The sequence below is a fragment of the Scyliorhinus canicula genome, chromosome 20 (genome assembly GCF_902713615.1).
Source record: "Scyliorhinus canicula chromosome 20, sScyCan1.1, whole genome shotgun sequence".
Taxonomy (NCBI): Eukaryota; Metazoa; Chordata; class Chondrichthyes; order Carcharhiniformes; family Scyliorhinidae; genus Scyliorhinus; species Scyliorhinus canicula.
The window spans coordinates 17,776,089-17,793,956 of NC_052165.1; the positions used below are offsets into that span (position 1 = coordinate 17,776,089).

At 45.8% G+C, this 17,868-nt stretch overlaps 1 protein-coding gene across 7 annotated transcripts in view; it reads right to left on the reverse strand.

Annotated features, from left to right (window-relative positions):
* Positions 1-17,868, reverse strand: part of msrb3 (methionine sulfoxide reductase B3) — a 123,233-nt gene that overhangs the window by 44,392 nt on the left and 60,973 nt on the right. For all 7 annotated transcript variants that reach the window (XM_038780718.1, XM_038780713.1, XM_038780716.1 and 4 more), the window contains one exon: positions 13,979-14,007. In XM_038780718.1, coding sequence (XP_038636646.1) covers positions 13,979-14,007 — 29 coding nt within the window. The remainder of the gene's footprint in view (positions 1-13,978; positions 14,008-17,868) is intronic.

Consider the following 17,868-nt stretch of genomic DNA (forward strand, 5'->3'; position numbering starts at 1 on the left):
CCTCAGCGCCGTAGGCAGCAATGCTAACCACTGTGCCACCGTGCTGTCCTAATCTGAATATATTATGACCTGTCTGTGGCATTCCTATATATTCTATGAAACTCTAATCTCACCTAACATAACTTTTTCATTTAGTCTCATTTGAACAAGAAAACTTTTGTCTACTCCATGGCAATTTTATAGTTTCCTTTTTTCATTGATTAGGTCAATTTGTCAAGTTATATGGAAACAAAATGAAAAATGAAAAGAAAATCGCTTATTGTCACAAGTAGGCTTCAAATGAAGTTACTGTGAAAAGCCCCTAGTCGCCTGTTCAGGGAGGCTGGTACGGGAATTGAACCGTGCTGCTGGCCTGCCTTGGTCTGCTTTAAAAGCCAGCTCCTTAGCCCTGTGCTAAATCAGCCCCTGATTTGGATACAACTATTAAAAGCTAAACATAAAACTGTTTACCTTCATCAGTGTGCAAAACTGAATAACCACCCTTCTGTGCTAAGGCTGTCTTAGGACAATAGCAAATACTGGGATAAAAATGTAAACTGCAAAAACAGAAGCAATCATTTGGCTGCAATGTGGAAGCAACCCTCCTTTTCAGTTCCCAGGATAAATGTCCTATATTCGAGCTGCACAGATTGCTCATTTAACAGCCATATATTAATACTGATAGAACTTTATTTCTCTGATAAATCTGTCCGGATATCTGTGTCATTATGGAGCAAAATGAAAAAAAAAAGTGGATACAATATGATTAAAGATGACACGGCTCTACTGTAAAACTTAATATTTTGACAAACTTATCAAAGGAATTTCAGATAATGTTCATTAAAACAAGTTTTTGAAAATAATTGACCTTTGTGGTGCCCATCAATTTATTCCTATCTGGCAGACTTTTCAAAATTTGGTCAGAATAGTCAAAAGCTGTTAATCCTCTTTAGTTTTTCTAAAAAATGTACCTCGCTAATGTACCTCTAAAAAGATGAGAAAACCATGTTGCTAGGCTAAAGCGCATTCTGCAGCCGAGGGGCCAGGCTACCACCAGGGTTGAAGAGAGCAGGAAATAAAACAAATCAATTCTTAATTCCCATTAGCGATTGCTTGAGGTACAAACTCATACTTGCACCTATCCACCAAAAGGGTTTTAGGGTCACATTCCATTTTCTCACTTACAAAACAGTGCTTTATAGTAAATTAAAGCAGAGAGATAAAAGAAGATGCAGACGGTCTCATCTCCTGGCTATGTAGAATCATGACCTGAAAGACCATTGATCATGTTAATGAAAACAACCTGTTTAATGAAAGTTTACAACACTGTGTGGCGAGCCGCTCAACAAAGCTTAGCTTAAGATAAAAAGTAGATATTGCAGAAGTAAACCAATGATAGATGGGCACTCTTTTGTGCAATGTTTATACTTGGAAAGGACAAGGACCTCAAGTGGACAACTATTGTTTGGACTGAAAAATATAAAGTTAACAGGATGCATTTGTCACTGCAGCGAAAACCCCCTGAAAACGTTTGATTTATTATTGATTGTTGGTGATGCAAACTTGAGCAGCAAGGAGTGCTGCTTTTTTAAAAAGGTGCAATATTTCTGATTTCTTGCCGCTAGACAATTGATCAAGCAGAATTGTTCCCCTTTCAAATGATAATTCTCCCTTCTTGCTTTCTTTCCACTTCTTCCAAAGGCATTGACTATCACAGGGATAATGTTCCATGGGCGCTCAGCCCTCTACAACCTTGTCCAAATCAGCATTTGAGTGTGACCTGCACAGTAATTTAAATGTGGAGATACCCCAGCAGCTCTGGTACTTATCTCTACCCATTATCCGGTAGGTTAGCACCAGGAGCAGGATCGCAGGGTTAATGTTCCCCTCCTTCAGCGGGAGGTATGGAAACTTGTTATGCCCGCACAGCACGTTAAACTCAGATCAGCTACGGAGCAGAGGCTACGAACTAAAATTAGAATATCAGTCAATATGACTCAATATTGAAGCGCCAAACCAGATTTAAAACAGAGATATGGAGGAACTACTTATCTCAAAGGGTCGTGACTCTGGGGAATTCACTACAACCAGAGTGCAGTGGATGCTGGGACAGTGAGTAAATTTGACGAGAGAGACAGATTTTTAATTAGTGATGGTTTCAAGGGTTATGAACAACGGATGGGAAAGTGGAATTGAGGCCGAGAGGAGATCAGCCTTGATCGTACTGAATGGCGGAGATTAGAGGGGCTGAATTGCCTACTCCTGCTCCTAGGTTTTAGGTTCTAAATACGAAGCAATTGGAGCAGTCCTAAACATCAAATGAGGTCCAGATATGTAGATTCTTTGGTATTTATTTTCAATATTTTTCTCATTAAAAGTGTATTTTCATCCATTCCGTTTGGGTCTTCTGTCACCACACAACCTAACTCCCCCCTGTTGAACCTGCTGACAGTTTGGTTTTCTCCGAAGAAGCCGATAAACGGCTGTCACCTCCGAACGAACCCTAATGTTGATCCTCTCAGGGCAAACTTAATTTTCTCAAGTCTGAGAAACCCAGCCATATCACTAACCCAAACCTCTGATTCTGGGGGCTTCGAGTCCCTCCAAGCTAGAAATATCCGTCTCTGGGCTATCAAGGAGGCAAAGGCCAAAACGCCAGCCTCTCTCGCCCCTTGGACTCATAGATCTTCCGACACTCCAAAAATCGCCACCTCTCGACTCATCGCCACCCTCGTTTTTAGCACTGTGGACATGACATCTGCAAATTCCTGCCAGTATCCCCTCAGCTTCGGGCATGCCCAAAACATGTGGACATGGTTTGAGGATCCTCCCGCCCACCTCACACACCTGTCGTCCACCCAAAAAACGTTCTCATCCGGGCCACCGTCATGCGTACCCGGTGAACCACCTTGAATTGTATCAGGCTGAGCCTGGCACATGATGAGGATGTGTTGACTCTGTTCAGAGCATAGCCCCGCCTCTACCTCCCCTTCCAGCTCATCTTCCCATTTCTGTTTAAGCTCATCTATCTGGGTTTCCTCCCACTCCATAAGTTCTTTATAGATTTGCAAAACCTTCCCTTCCCCCACCCTAGTTCTAGAAACTACCTTATCCTGTACCCTCTGTCGCGGCAGAAGCGGAAAGGTCGAAACCTGCCTTCGCACAAACTCCCTTATCTGCAGATATGGAAACCTATTCCTTCCCGGCAATTCGAACTCCTCCAAATCCAAATTGATGGGAAGCTCCCCCAGCCTCTCAATCCCTGCTCTCTGTCACTTCCGAAACCCCCATCTAGCCTCCCCGGGACAAACCGGTGGTTGCCACACATTGGAGCCCACACCGACGCTCCCTCCACTCCCATGTGCTTCCGCCACTGCCCCTGAACTCTCACAGCCGCCACTCCTACTGGGCTTGGGGAGAACCGGATAACAAGAATGGCAGAGGAGCCGTTATCAATGCCCCCAAACTTGTGCCCTTATACGAGGCTGCCTCTACCCGATCCTACACCAAACCCCCCCCCCCCCCAACAACCTAATCATGGCTATATTTGCCACCCAGTAATAATTCCCAAGGTTCGGCAATGCCAGCCCCCCTCTGCCGCCCGCCCCCCTCCCGGCTCTGCTCTAACAGCACTTCCTTTATTGGCGGGGTTTTACCCACCCACACAAACCCAGAGATTACCCTATTCACCCGCTTTGGTATGAAAATAGGGAGGCACTGAAAAACAAACAGAAATCTTGGGAGGACCATAATATTTACAGTCTGGGGCAGCACGGTGGTGCAGTGGGTACACACTGCAGCCTCACAGCGCCGAGGTCCCAGGTTCGATCCCGGCTCTGGGTCACTGTCCGTGTGGAGTTTGCACAGTCTCCCCATGTTTGCGTGGGTTTCGCCCCCACAACCCAAAGATGTGCAGGGTAGGTGGGTGAACTGAACACGCTAAATTGCCCCTTAATTGGAAAAAATTAATTGGGTACTCTAAATGTATTTTTTTTAAAAACATTTTACGGTCTGTACCCTCCCCGCTAGTGACAACGGGAGCATGGCCCACCTCCGAAAGTCCTCTTTCATTTGTTCAACTAACCGGGTCAAAGTTAATTTATGTCGCTGCTCCCATCCCCGTGCCACCTGAATCCCCAAATAACAAAAACTCCCTCCCACCAATTTAAACGGCAACTCCCCCAATCTCCTCTCCTGCCCCCTCGCCTGGATCACAAAAAAACCTCACTTTTGTTCATATTCAGTTTGTACCCCGAGAACTGGCCAAATTCCCCCAAGATCCACATAATCTCCCCCATCCCCTCTAACGGGTCAGAAATATATAGGAGTAGGTTGTCTGCACAGAACGAGACCCTGCATCGTGGCAGGTTTTCTAAGGGGCAAGACATCATTGATTGCACCGTGTTGCCATCAAGGCACCAGCCGGGCAATCAGTGGCCTTTATTTACAGAAAAGGGGTACTACTCATAGTCAACGTCCAGATAGCCTGTGACCACCAGCAGTGTATATCAAAGAACAAAGAAAAGTACAGCACAGGAACAGGCCCTTCGGCCCTCCAAGCCTGTGCCGACCATGCTGCCCAACTAAACTACAATCTTCTACACTTCCTGGGTCCGTATCCCTCTATTCCCATCCTATTCATGTATTTGTCAAGATGCCCCTAAAATGCCACTATCGTCCCTGCTTCCACCACCTCCTCCGGCAGCAAGTTCCAGGCACCAACTACCCTCTGTGTAAAAAACGTACCTCGTACATCTCCTCTCAACCTTGCCCCTCGCTCCTTAAACCTATGCCCCCTGGTAATTGACCCCTCCACCCTGGAAAAAAAGCTCTGACTATCCACTCTGTCTATGCCCCTCATAATTTTGTAGCCCTCCATCAGGTCGCCCCTCAACCTCCGTCGTTCCAGTGAGAACAAACCAAGTTTATCCAACCGCTCCTCATAGCTAATGCCCTCTATACCAGGTGTTCCCTTCCAAGTCACAAACCCACCATCCTGACTTAGAACTATAACGCAACTCTTTCATTGTGGTTACGTCAAACTCCTGTTTGTGTCTACTTGACCACTTCTGTGTTTAACCACTGGATGTGCCGATCCTAGTTATGGTGGCAAGGTCATAATGGTATTGATGCAGGTTAGCAAAAAGTAACTTTAAGTTGAGGCACAATGAGATCATTTTATCATCGGTTTTGTATCCCGATCATGATCAACATGATTTACTGAAATGGTGAAGTAACTAAGAATTACTAGTAATATTACAATATCTAAGTCATTGCGATCATGCGATAGGCTGTAAATCTGCTTTAAATCCAAGAGTTAATTATTCAAAGATGATAATTTGTACCATTAGCTTTCTCAATTAAAACTTAGATACATCGAGGGGGAAAAGAAAAATCACAATTCAAACGACAAGAAACAAATCTAAGTGTATGAAGGTGAAATAGGGAAACGTGGTGCAAAAGCTACATCAATAAACAAAAGGAAAACAACTTATTGTCAACATCAAATAGGTTAGCACCTTTGGGGAAAATTGTTCATTTATCAGAAAAGCATTCAATACTTAAAAAGTCAGTAACGATTAGATAATGTTGTGCAACTCACCGATAAAAGTAAACAGCAATTTAAAACGACACACCAGTCTTCAATGTTTTTTCCCACAACATCCAAATTCCCAAAAAGGCAGCCTTTTCCGAATCCCATGGTCTGCGACGTGGCAGAGCCCAGGCGGCATTTGACTAATAGAATCCCTTCAGTAATTGGCCAACCGCAGCAGGCAGGCATGAGTGCTCCCAATCTCCTCTCTAAGGATGTGGTTTTACTACCAAAGAGGCCCGAGACTGACACCACTTAGTATAAAGCACCTGACAGGAGTTACATTATTAGGCATGGTGCTGCTGGTGTGGAAACATGGGCTCCCTGTTGGCAGTGAAAGCATTGAAAACGTGGCAACTGACAGCAGGAGTACTCTGTAAATGTGGCTTCACATCAGCTTCATGTTACACTACACTCTTGAGATGGTCCAAAAAGGGCAGCACGGTAGCAGAGTAGTTATCACAGTGGCTTCACAGCTCCAGGGTCCCAGGTTCGATCCCCGGCTTGGGTCACTGTCTGTGCGGAGTCTGCACGTTCTCCCCGTGTCTGCGTGGCTTTCCTCCGGTTGCTCCGGTTTCCTCCCACAGTCCAAAAATGTGAAGGTTAGGTGGATTGGCCTGTTAAATTGCCCTAAGGTTAGGTGGGGTTACTGGTTTACGGGGATAGGGTGGAGGTAAGGACTTAAGTGGGGTGCTCTTTCCAAGGGCCGGTGCAGACCCGATGGGCCAAATGACCTCCTTCTACACTGTAAATTCTATGATCTATGATTGAGACTCCACACGCAATCTCATACCTCGGAATGCCAGAGAGCTTCATTTAGATATTTGCAAATTGTTTGGGTTTCTCTCTGAAACGTGCACGGACACCGCGGCGGTTCAACAGTTCTATCTACTGAAACTCCTATTACAACATTGCTACATTTCATCGACAAGACCAGGAGCGAATGAGCTTCATTCAACTTGGAAGGGCAGGGATACAGAAGGAACCCCAACATGTGACAGTCCAACGCACCATTTACCATGAAAACATCTTTTGCACATTTCCCAACAGAGGTTTCTCAGTATCAAAAGCTTCCCTGCACTGCAGTGAAAATGCCAGCAAAAACAATGTAAAACTGTTTCCTGTAACCTATTATCACTTTTAAACCTACACTGTCCCATTCTGTGCCATAACTACTGTACTCACACAAAACTAATGTAAATGGATTTTGTACATTTAACTCTTATGTTCGGATAATGATGCATGGTTAGTTCCTACTATTGAGGGAAAAAAAACTTGGAAATTATCTCCCGGATTCCTGTTTACTGCCAAGGCAGTAAAATATAAATCAAAAGGAACTGGAGGAGCTGAAGTTCTGACCATGAAATTCACTTACCGAGGACCACCTGCTACAGGATACATGACTAGAAATACTTCAGGCTTAAAATTATATGAAACAATGCTTTCTTTCAAATTTCTGTTGCTCCAGCAGAAAATTTGCTCGGCAGCTAAAAGGCGAAGTCCTTTTTTTTTTAAGATCTTCTAAAGGAGCTCCCCTAGTGACCTAATACCAAAGGCACTGACTGGTGGGGTACCAGGCCACACAGGCCGGAAGGCTAAAGGATTGCTTCATAGTCTGTGTTACAATTATAAGATTGTTATGTTTTGGAACCATGGGCGGGATTCTCCGGGAATCGGCGGGCCGGGCAGAAACGGCGCAGTGGAGTGGCGGGAACCACTCCGGCGTCGGGCCGCCCCAAAGGTGAAGAATCATCTGCACCTTCAGGGGCCAGGCCGGCACCGGAGTGATTTGTGCCCCGCCGGCCGGGGCCAAAGGGACCCCACTGGCCGGCGCGGGTCCATGCATGCGCGGGAGCATCAGCGGTTGCTGACGTCATCAGCGAGCATGCGCAGGGGGGGTTCACCTTTGCGCGGCCATCACGGAGGCTTACAGGGCCAGCGCGTAGGAATAGAGTGCCCCCATGGCACAGGCCCGCCCACAGATCAGTGGGCCCTGATCGCGGGCCAGGCCACCGTGGGGGCACCCCCCCGGGCGCCAGATCGCCCCATGCCCCCCCCCCCCCCCCCCCCCCCCCCCCCTCCCAAGGACCCTGGAGCCCGCCCGCGCCACCAGGTCCCGCTGGGAAGGGACCAATTCCAATTTACACCGGCAGGACCTGCATAGAACGGGCGCGACTTCGGCCCATTGCGGGCCGGAGAATCGCCAGGGCGGGGGCCCACCAACCGGTGCGGCGCGATTCCGGCCCCAGCCAAATTTTCGGCACCGGAGAATTCGGCAGCTGGCGGGGGTGGGATTCATGCCGCCCCCCAACTATTCTCCGACCCGACGGGAAAGGGAAGCCCAGGCGTTGTTATTGAGGTCAGTGCAAAGTGTTTCTGATTGAAGATAATGGCAGCTGTCTACAAGTTCACAATGGGTAGACCCTGAGGCTCTCAAAGTCCCAGAAAGGTATTGAAAATATCAGGGTTGCATACAGTTGTGCTGTAAACTGTCCAATTACCTCCAAGATGAAAGGGTTGGGCAGCACAGTGGCGTAGTGGGTTAGCACTGCGGCCTCACAGCACTGAGGTCCCAGGTTGATCGCGGCTCTGGGTCATTGTCCATGTGGAGTTTGCACATTCTCCCCGTGTTTGCATGGTTTTCTCCCCCACAACCCAAAAATGTGCAGGATAGGTGGATTGGCCATGCTAAATTGCCCCTTCATTGGAACAATGAATTGGGTACTCTAAATTTAAAAAAATAAAATAAAATGAAAGGGCGTTGTGACCAAGAATCATTAATCAGCAGCTCTACCTGGATGCAAGGTTAATGTGTTTAATGTTGATATCAGGTTACAAGCTTCCCTACAAATCAACAAATATCGCAGACAGACAGCAGTATTTCTGTGGTCAGCAGAGAGAAGATGCTGCTTGCTTTTTCAAATGAGCATAGCCGGATGCAAGAAGGAGACTGTCTCTAATTGAAGAGACGCATCCTTCAGCAATCTAAGGATTCCGAGGGATTTAGTTTGCATGGTCAGAGGGGAAGAATCATCAGCCAAGCATTACTGCTGTTAGTGGATTTAGAAAACTTTTTCAAAACTAAAGGCAGTGCCTGGAAATGGTCACTTGAAGTTCCTACTTGACATACTGGGGAATTGTGGACCCAGTGGAAGCAAGTACTGATTGCTTGGTCGAACTCTGCAATTCTGTGGAAAGTGCGATGTGTGGCAAGTATAAAATGGAATGTACCTTTCTGGGGTTTGAAGTATAAGTTGACTACAAAATGAGTGTTGAATTAATAGTTGTTTAAAATCATTTGTTGCAGTAAAAGTTTTTAGAACACGAAATCTTGATGTTTCGTTCTTTCAGTTATGAACCGGAAGTTCTAATTTATTTTTAAATGCTATATCAGTCTCTACAGAGATCGCAACACGATGCTCTATTTGCTGATATAATCTGTGTAGTAATAGATGCTCCTCGATTGGCCTTAACTTTATTGGGCCATTGCACACAGTGAGCACACCAGGAAATATTATTCCCCCAAGTGCACTCCCGGCATCACCCTGGCACCTCCCTCACTGCCTGAGCATGGAGCTGCACCACGAGGACTGCTCATCTTAGTGGGCTAAACAGCTGGCTTGTAATGCAGAACAAGGCCAGGATCGCGGGTTCAATTCCCGTACCGGCCTCCCGAACAGACGCCGGACCGTGGCGTCTACCGGCTTTTCACAGTAACTTCATTGAAGCCTGCTCGTGACAATAAGCGATTATTTTTAAAATTATTATTATTAGTAGGTCAGGGCAGCACGGTGGCACAGTGGGTTAGCACTGTGGCCTCACGGCGCCGAGGTCCCAGGTTCGATCCTGGCTCTGGGTCACTGTCCATGTGGAGTTTGCACATTCTCCCCGTGTTTGCGTGGGTTTCGCCCCCACAACCCAAAAATGTGCCAGCTAGGTGGATTGGCCACACTAAATTGCCCCTCAATTGGAAAAAATGAATTGGGTACACTAAATTTATTTTTAAAAAGTTTTTAAAAAAAATATTAGCAGGTCATCTGGAGAGCCTTAAATGAATACTCAAGAAATTGTGATTTCTAAACTTAGGTTCACTTCACAGATCAAATGTCAAACATCGGCGGCACGTGGCGCAGGTGGCACATGGCGCAGTGGTTAGCACGGTGACTTTGCGCTGAGGACCCGGGTTCGAATCCCAGACCTGGGTCACTGTCCGTGTGGAGTTTGCACATTATCCCCGTGTCTGCGTGGGTTTCACCCCCACAATCCAAAGATGTGCTGGTCAGGTGGATTGGCCATGCTAAATTGCCCCTTAATTGGAAAAAAAAAACAATTGGGTTCTCTAAATTAAAAATAAGAAAAAAAAAGTCAAGCACCAGCTCAGAAGATGGGAGAGATAAAGATACAAGTAACAGAATTTACTGTTACTCACCATTTTAAAAATACTTGAAGAATTGACTCCAATGTGCCTTCAATCCTACTTTTTAAAGCAGGCCATTAATAAGATCACCCAAATGCTGTAGTTCAATTGATTACAACTCAGCATCTTTGATTGCTCTCATTTTATTTGATATTCAATTTATTTAACCGCTGCTTCAATGTCTTATCATTAAAGGAACCTAAGAGGATAATCTGCCCTGTTGCCGGTACATCCATCCTCGTGCCACACTGACATTTATTGCTCATCCTTAATTGTGCTTGAGAAAGTGGCCAAGGTGCTCCACAAGTGAATGGGTGTGGAGGTGATGGTGTTCACAAGAACCTACCACCCTTGCCCTTCATAGGTTTTGGAGGTGCTGCAGGGGAAGCTGAGTTGTTGCAGTGCTCCCCACAGATGGTACATCAATCAGTATAGTGCACCAATGATGAAGGTTCAAGGACAATGCATAAGCCCACTCAGAGCATGGACTGCAGCAGACAAAATGGCAAGGGTAAGGTTATTCCCTCAGCTTGATTAACACTACCAGTCCGCTTTTCATGAAGGTTCAACCTCAGTGCTTCCTCCAAGTACTGATTCAGCAGTTGAGAGCAGTAGTAGGAAATAATAATAATGATCTTTATTAGTGTCACAAGTAGGCTTACATTAACACTGCAATGAAGTAACTGTGAGAAACCCCTAGTCACCACACTCCTAGTCGCTTGCTCGGGTGCACTGAGGGAGAATTCAGAATGTCCTATTCACCTAATGAGCACATATTTCAGGACTTGTGGGAGGAAACCGGAGCACCTGGAGGAAACCCACGCAGACACGGGGGGAACGTGCAGACTCCGCACAAACAGTGACCCAAGCTGGGAATCGAACCTGGGACCCTGGAGCTGTGAAGCAACAGTGCTAACCACTGTGCTACTGTGCCGCCCATAGGAGCTCATTAGCAGGAGACCGTGTCTGACCTGAAGCCACGACACAGCTTGGTTCTGGAGCCAGCGTTGAGGATTTTCACTGCCCTCCCATCTCTGATGAAGCTGTTCTGCTGGGACATGGCATTGCTGGGGATGAAGAGTGTATGACATTGTGTATGTGTGTGACTGTCAGGGCCAGATGTTAGGGAGATTTGCGGGGTCGGCTGCACTGGATGTTATGAGCTGACACAATGCCTAGATCTCCTGTCGTGTGAACAATTCAAGAACCTTTGTGGTGAGATTGTACTCACATTCTTTGGATTACCAGTGCAGTAATATGCACTTATTAGCATTGGTTATGGTCGCAAAACAGTTTGACACCTGTTGAGTTACAGATTTTAAACATCTTCAAAAGCAAACTTTTACATTGAGGACTGCTCATTTCAACTTTTCCAAGAAGTATAAATATTGTGAATTAAACTTATATGATGTTCATTTTTTAATTAAAAAGAAACAAATCCAAAGGTTAAATATAGAGCACATCAGCTCTCAAATGTCCATATTCTCCAGGAATGCAGCTTCTGACCATATCCTATGTCTAAAATTTTGATTTGCACTTGCTCAACAAAGGGATTGGTATTCCACAATATTCTCTCCAAGGAAACACAGGTATGTGTTTGAACCAGAACTTAAACAAGAGAGTGTTCATTTTCACTGAATTTCCCAACCCACAACTTCAAAGGAAGCATTGTACAAATGTCCCGACATTCCGTTCCGTGTGGATTGCTGACTTTTCGAGCTCGCAGCACCCGGACAAGAAAATAGGAATGGTGGCATTTTATATTTATATTACCAATGCAGTGAATTTTATTCTGCACATTGCACATGCAGAGCTGATTTGACTTGACTCAGTTGAATGGTCCATAACTTTCCATAGCCGATTTGAAACTTGACCTGGAGATTTGGATAATATTTTCTGTGTTGTCATCAATTATGATTTTGTTAATGATTTGTTGATTTTGTTAATGATTTGTTGATTTTGTTAATGATTTGTTGATTTTGTTAATGATTTGTTGATTTTTGGCATTTTTTTCAAATAAAAGGAGCACACAATTCATGAGAATAAAAGACTGAAAGTTATGTTTCATCTCCCCTATTCAAGAATGTATGCCAGCACATAAATGGTCAGCCCCCCAGGGGCAGCATGGTGGCGCAGTGGTTAGCACTGCTGCCGCACGCCGCCAAGGTCCCATGTTCGTTCCTGACTCTGGGTCACTGTCCGTGTGGAGTTTGCACATTTGCCCCGTGTTTGCGTGGGTTTCGCCCCCACAACACAAAGATGTGCAGGGTGGGTGGATTGGCCACGCTAAATTACCCCGGAATTGGAAAAAATAAATTACGTACTCTAAAATTATTTTTTTTAAATGGTCAGCCTCTCACCCAATAATGCAAAGTCAACTCATTTAAATATTTCACTGGTTCTGTAGCTCATGATGTGCAAGGATTATTGGGCTCGGGGGACTAAATTTTATAGACCAGCATTCATTTAATACGTTAAATTGTCCTTCAATTACCATAATTGAATGTCACTGGAAAAAAAGCAGTATTTACACCCAGGGAGGAGGTGGAAGGGGGGGGGGGGGGCAGTTGGGACTGAGAGACTGTGGGAGAGAGAGTGCGGGAGAGAGACTGTGGGAGAGAGAGTGCGGGAGAGAGACTGTGGGAGAGAGAGTGCGGGAGAGAGAGTGCGGGAGAGAGAGTGCGGGAGAGAGAGTGCGGGAGAGAGAGTACGGGAGAGAGAGTGCGGGAGAGAGAGTGCGGGAGAGAGAGTGCGGGAGAGAGAGTGCGGGAGAGAGGAGAGGGTTTGAGGGATGAGGGGGAAGAGAGGGGGGCGAGAGGAGTGAGGGGGAAGAGAGGGGGTGAGGGGGGAAGAGAGGGGGTGAGGGGGGAAGAGAGGGGGTGAGGGGGGAAGAAAGGGGGGTGAGGGGAAAGAGAGAGGGAGAGAGGGGTTAGGGGGGAGGAGAGGGGGTTGAGGGGGTGGGGGGAAGAGAGGGGGTAGGGGGGAAGAAAGGGGTTGAGGGGAAAGAGAGGGGGGAAAGAGAGGGAGGGGGAAGAAAGGGGGTTGAGGGGAAAGAGAGGGGGGAGAGAGTGGGGTAGGGGGAAGGAGAGGGGGGGTGAGGGGGTGGTGGGATGTAGAGAGCGGAGCCCCTCCACAGGGCTGCCTTTGACTTCACATCTCTCAAGGTAGGCTGGGCCAACCATCCAGTCTGGAACGGTGCCTGCCTCCAAGCAGCTGATCTGCCCAAGCAGGGAAACCAGAGGCCACCTGAAAAATTCCAGTCAGGCCCCTAAAGGCCAGGCTCTTAATGAGCTTAATTGTTTGTTCACATGGTGGCGTGCTGAATGTTCATTGAAAACATTTATTTTTGAATTTGACTCATTTAAGCCCTGGAAGATGTGCAGTTGAAATCCACATATATCTGTTGACATTACACTTCAATTATCTTGACGAAAGAGCCCAAATAGAATCCTTCTTCCCCATTCTTTCCGAGCTGGGCAATGGTTACATAGATGTTGGTTATCTTCTGAAACCTTGCCACTCAAATTCCCCACATTGGTACAGTTATAATCCTTCTGGCAGCAGAGCTAGACCTCAGGAAATTTGGGCTCCACAACAGCAGTTTTGACTCGCTTTAAACGCAGATATAGCAACCGTTCCGGTTGAGGCATCTTTGGGTACCTCTGCCGACCCCGAAGAGTGGACTGCACTGGCAAACCACCACTGACAAAAACTGCCAAGAAAATCAGCTCAGGATCAGCAGACAGCGAGCTAGGGAGCTGACGTCAGACACATACGACACCCAAATCACACGGCACAATCCAAGTTGTGTCCATGCTGAACATCGGCCCCAATTCCATACAAGTGGAAAATCCATGCTTTGAAGTTCAGAAGTTCAGCCAGAAACATTTTCACAATACATTTGTTTTGAACTCTAAAAATGCATTCAATTTAGGCACAAGAATAATCACACTGACCGAGACGGACTTAGCTTTGAAAAGTATACATACCTGAGCCAGAGTCAAACTTGGTTGTCGACCTATAAAATGAAAGATTATTTCAATTACAAAGATTGAATGTGTAAAATGTAGCTGCAAAGAAAGGAAATATAGTTTCACTTTTAGATCAACATCGAGTCATTTTGTGTTAAGCCCTCGCTTCTGGTAGCTTGCCTCCAGGAATATAGGGGTGGGCACAGCTTCTTTGCTACGATATGACACATTCCGAGTACTCTGTAAACAGTTTGTTTGGAATCTCAGTTAAAGAATACTTCTCTTTGCTTTTCTTTAAATTTCCCTCTCCTTACCAACTCATACTCTGCAGTAAGCAACCCTCGCTCCCTTATCCTAAGTTGTTTAGGCAGTAAATGCTGGCAGAGAGAGTATGGAGTGCATCATAATCTGATCTCTTACCTCCATTCAGTGACAACAGCGCACACTTTCTGGCAAGATTCAATTGCTCACAATTCAGAGCAGAAATACTGGCCTTTCCTTACATCAGCATGGAGCGAGTGTCCAACAGAAAAAGTTACAGAGGAGATTTACAAGAAGTTATCAGGAGTGAGGAATTAGAGGAGATTATGAGATTGTTATGAGAAGGTTGTGAGATTGGATCGGCTGGGGTTGTCACCTTTGGAACAGAGGAACCTGAGGGGGAATTTAATTGAGGGGCATTAAATTAGATCATAGAATTAACAGTGCAGAAGGAGGCCATTTGGCCCGTCGAGTCTGCAATGGTCCTTACAAAGAGCACCCTACTCAAGCCCACATATCTACCCGAGCCCTGTAACCCAGTAACCCCCACTTAACCTTTTTGGACACTAAGGGCAATTTATCATGGCCAATCCACCTAAACTGCACATCTTTGGACAGTGGAAGGAAACTGGAGAACCCGGAGGAAACTCACGCACACACGGGGAGAACATGCAGACTCCACACAGATAGTGACCCAGCCGAGAATCGAACCTGGGACCCTGGAGCTCTGAAGCAACTGTGGTAACCACTATGCTGCCCATTATGAGGCGCTCATAAAGAATAGATAGGAAGATCCCGTTTCCTTTAATCTAGAAGTCAATAACTAGGGAGCATAAATTTAAGGTAATTGGTAGAAGGACAAGATGGGAGTAAAGGAGTATAAATATTTGACCTGGAGAAAGTGGGGATCTGGAACTCTCTGCCTGAGGCAGAAACCCTCATCCGTCTAAAACATAATTTGGATATGTACTCGAGATACCCTAACCTACAAGCCTACCCTAACCTCCAAGGCCTGCCCTAACCTCCAGGCCTGCCCTAACCTACAGGCCTGCCCTAACCTACAGGCCTGCCCTAACCTACAGGCCTGCCCTAACCTACAGGCCTACCCTAACCTACAGGCCTACCCTAACCTACAGGCCTACCCTAACCTACAGGCCTACCCTAACCTACAGGCCTGCCCTAACCAACAGGCCTGCCCTAACCAACAGGCCTGCCCTAACCTACAGGCCTGCTCTAACCTACAGGCCTACCCTAACCTACAGGCCTACCCTAACCTACAGGCCTACCCTAACCTACAGGCCTGCCCTAACCTACAGGCCTACCCTAACCTACAGGCCTACCCTAACCTACAGGCCTGCCCTAACCTACAGGCCTACCCTAACCTACAGGCCTACCCTAACCTACAGACCTGCCCTAACCTACAGGCCTACAGACTAAGCTGAAAGTTGGGATTAGGCGAGATGGTTCTTTTCATTCAGCGTAGCCATGGCAGACCAATTGTCTGCCTCTTATGCCATAATTCTGTCTGTTTGTAATTGTGGTGCATCTATTCCCCTCCCAGCTCAAATCAGATGGGAAAGTGAACCTATGATTTTCTTGCCTTTAGAATCCGGTACTGACGCACGCCAAGAGGTGCCTTTAACGGGTAGACCATAAGTGCAAGTGACAGATCCATGTTAAATGTATGAGGAGATCTGCAAATGTTTCCATGCCATGATGGACCCCACTGACTATTTATTTTCTATGTCTTTTAACTGAAGTAATATGTGAAGTGAAAACACTAGCCACTAGACTACAGCCTAACAAAACTTTGGGTAGCAGTGCCGCGCAAGTTTAAATTTGTGCTTAGCTGATCCCATCCACAGCAGTAGTTAGGAGAAACTGCAGTTTTCTATGATGCCTCAGGGCGGGGAGAGATGCTTGTGCGGATCAGGAGTGGGCTCAGTTACGATGCCATCAACAGTCCAATAGCTCACTGTTTGTGGCCATACATGAAGAATGTCATCTTAAGCCCATGGAACTATATCTCAGTAACATTCAACATATCAACATCTAGGGGCGGCATGCGGCGCAGTGGTTAGCACTAAGACTGCGGCACTGAGGAACCGGGTTCGAATCGAATCCTGACCCCAGGTCACTGAGCGTGTGGAGTTTGCACATTCTCCCCATGTCTGCGTGGGTTTCACCCCCACAACCCAAAGATATGCAGGTTCGGTGGATTGGCCACGCTAAATTGCCCCTTAATTGGAGAAAAAAATAATTGGGTATTCTAAATTTATAAAGAAAAAACATATCAACATCCAGACGGAATGAAATGGGGGAAAAAATGATTTCAAAGAGTGATCAGTTTTGATGGAGTGAATATCCTATATTACCGCCACTGGATTGCCCTCAACATTTTGTCAGAGGTTGAAATGCGTGACTGGCCTGTTAGAAAATTAAACAATTCACGAATGTTCAATGCAATATTTTCCTCATATTCTCAATTTTATTTAAATTTGCGAGAGACTTAGTTTTTAACTTTAAGGTTGTTCGTTGCTGCTAATGGATCTCATCATTTTAATCCATTTCTGTGGTTGGTGCATTTATTGAATCGCAGGTTAAACTGTTCACAAGTTGAGCCACTCTGGAAGCCTGCTAATTAGCTAAGTATGTAAGAATTTTCTGAGTCTTAAAACTCAAGTCGTCCAAAGCCAGATGTAATTCTTTCTCACTATTTTGCTGCATAGCTATCTGACTAGGCAATTTATACATTTTAAAAGGAAAAAAATTCTGTCCTTGTGGGAACATCGTGTTTCAGATATAAGTTAATACTAGCTGTAAATTCAGGAGCCTTTGAAGCTCTCCATTCAGCTGTGGGAAAACCTCTGTTCGTTAATTACACTCAAGATGCTGCTGATGTGCTGTCAAGCAGAATTAACCCTCAGACTAGACCTATCCATGCAAGCTGTTACAAGACAGCATTGTCTATATGGGACTCTCGAACCAATTAGTGGCATGCTCTGGTCAGATTTATATCACACATTAATGCTCAGTGGTATATCTGTCCACAACTGCCTCAGCAAGATACAAGAGTACCTCAGCAGGATTCCAGTTAGAGGATGTTTCATGCTTAAAGACCTTTCAATAAAATGTATTAAACTACCCGAGAATGGGGCATTAACCTTTCTTCCCCCATCCCCCCTACCTTTCCCAGCTCAGCAACTGGAGTGCACTTGAAGGTTATAATAGTATTTTGAGTAAATATTGAGCCATAACTAAGTTTTTCTCAAATGGAGCAAAAAGAATAACAAGATTAATTTCCAAAAGTCTGACTTTAACCACAATTTTATTGCATCTCCACTTATGATTGCAATAAAGTTGCCTGTTTCCTCAAGTGCTGTTTTCTTAAGGGACTTAGGACAAATGCCTCACAGTCGCGGGGGCTCCTCCCGAAGCCACACAACTGCTTAACTGCAGCTCAAGCAAGTCATTCTCGGTGGAATATTTTACCAAGGTGGAAGACGACACCAACAAAATGCTGAAATGAAGTCAAATTCTCAGAAAAGATCTCAGATGTCACACGGGTGTTCTGAATCGGATTTTTAAAAAAAAATAAAAATTTGGCTAAATCGTGAATCAGAGGCGTAAACAATATATGTGCTGTC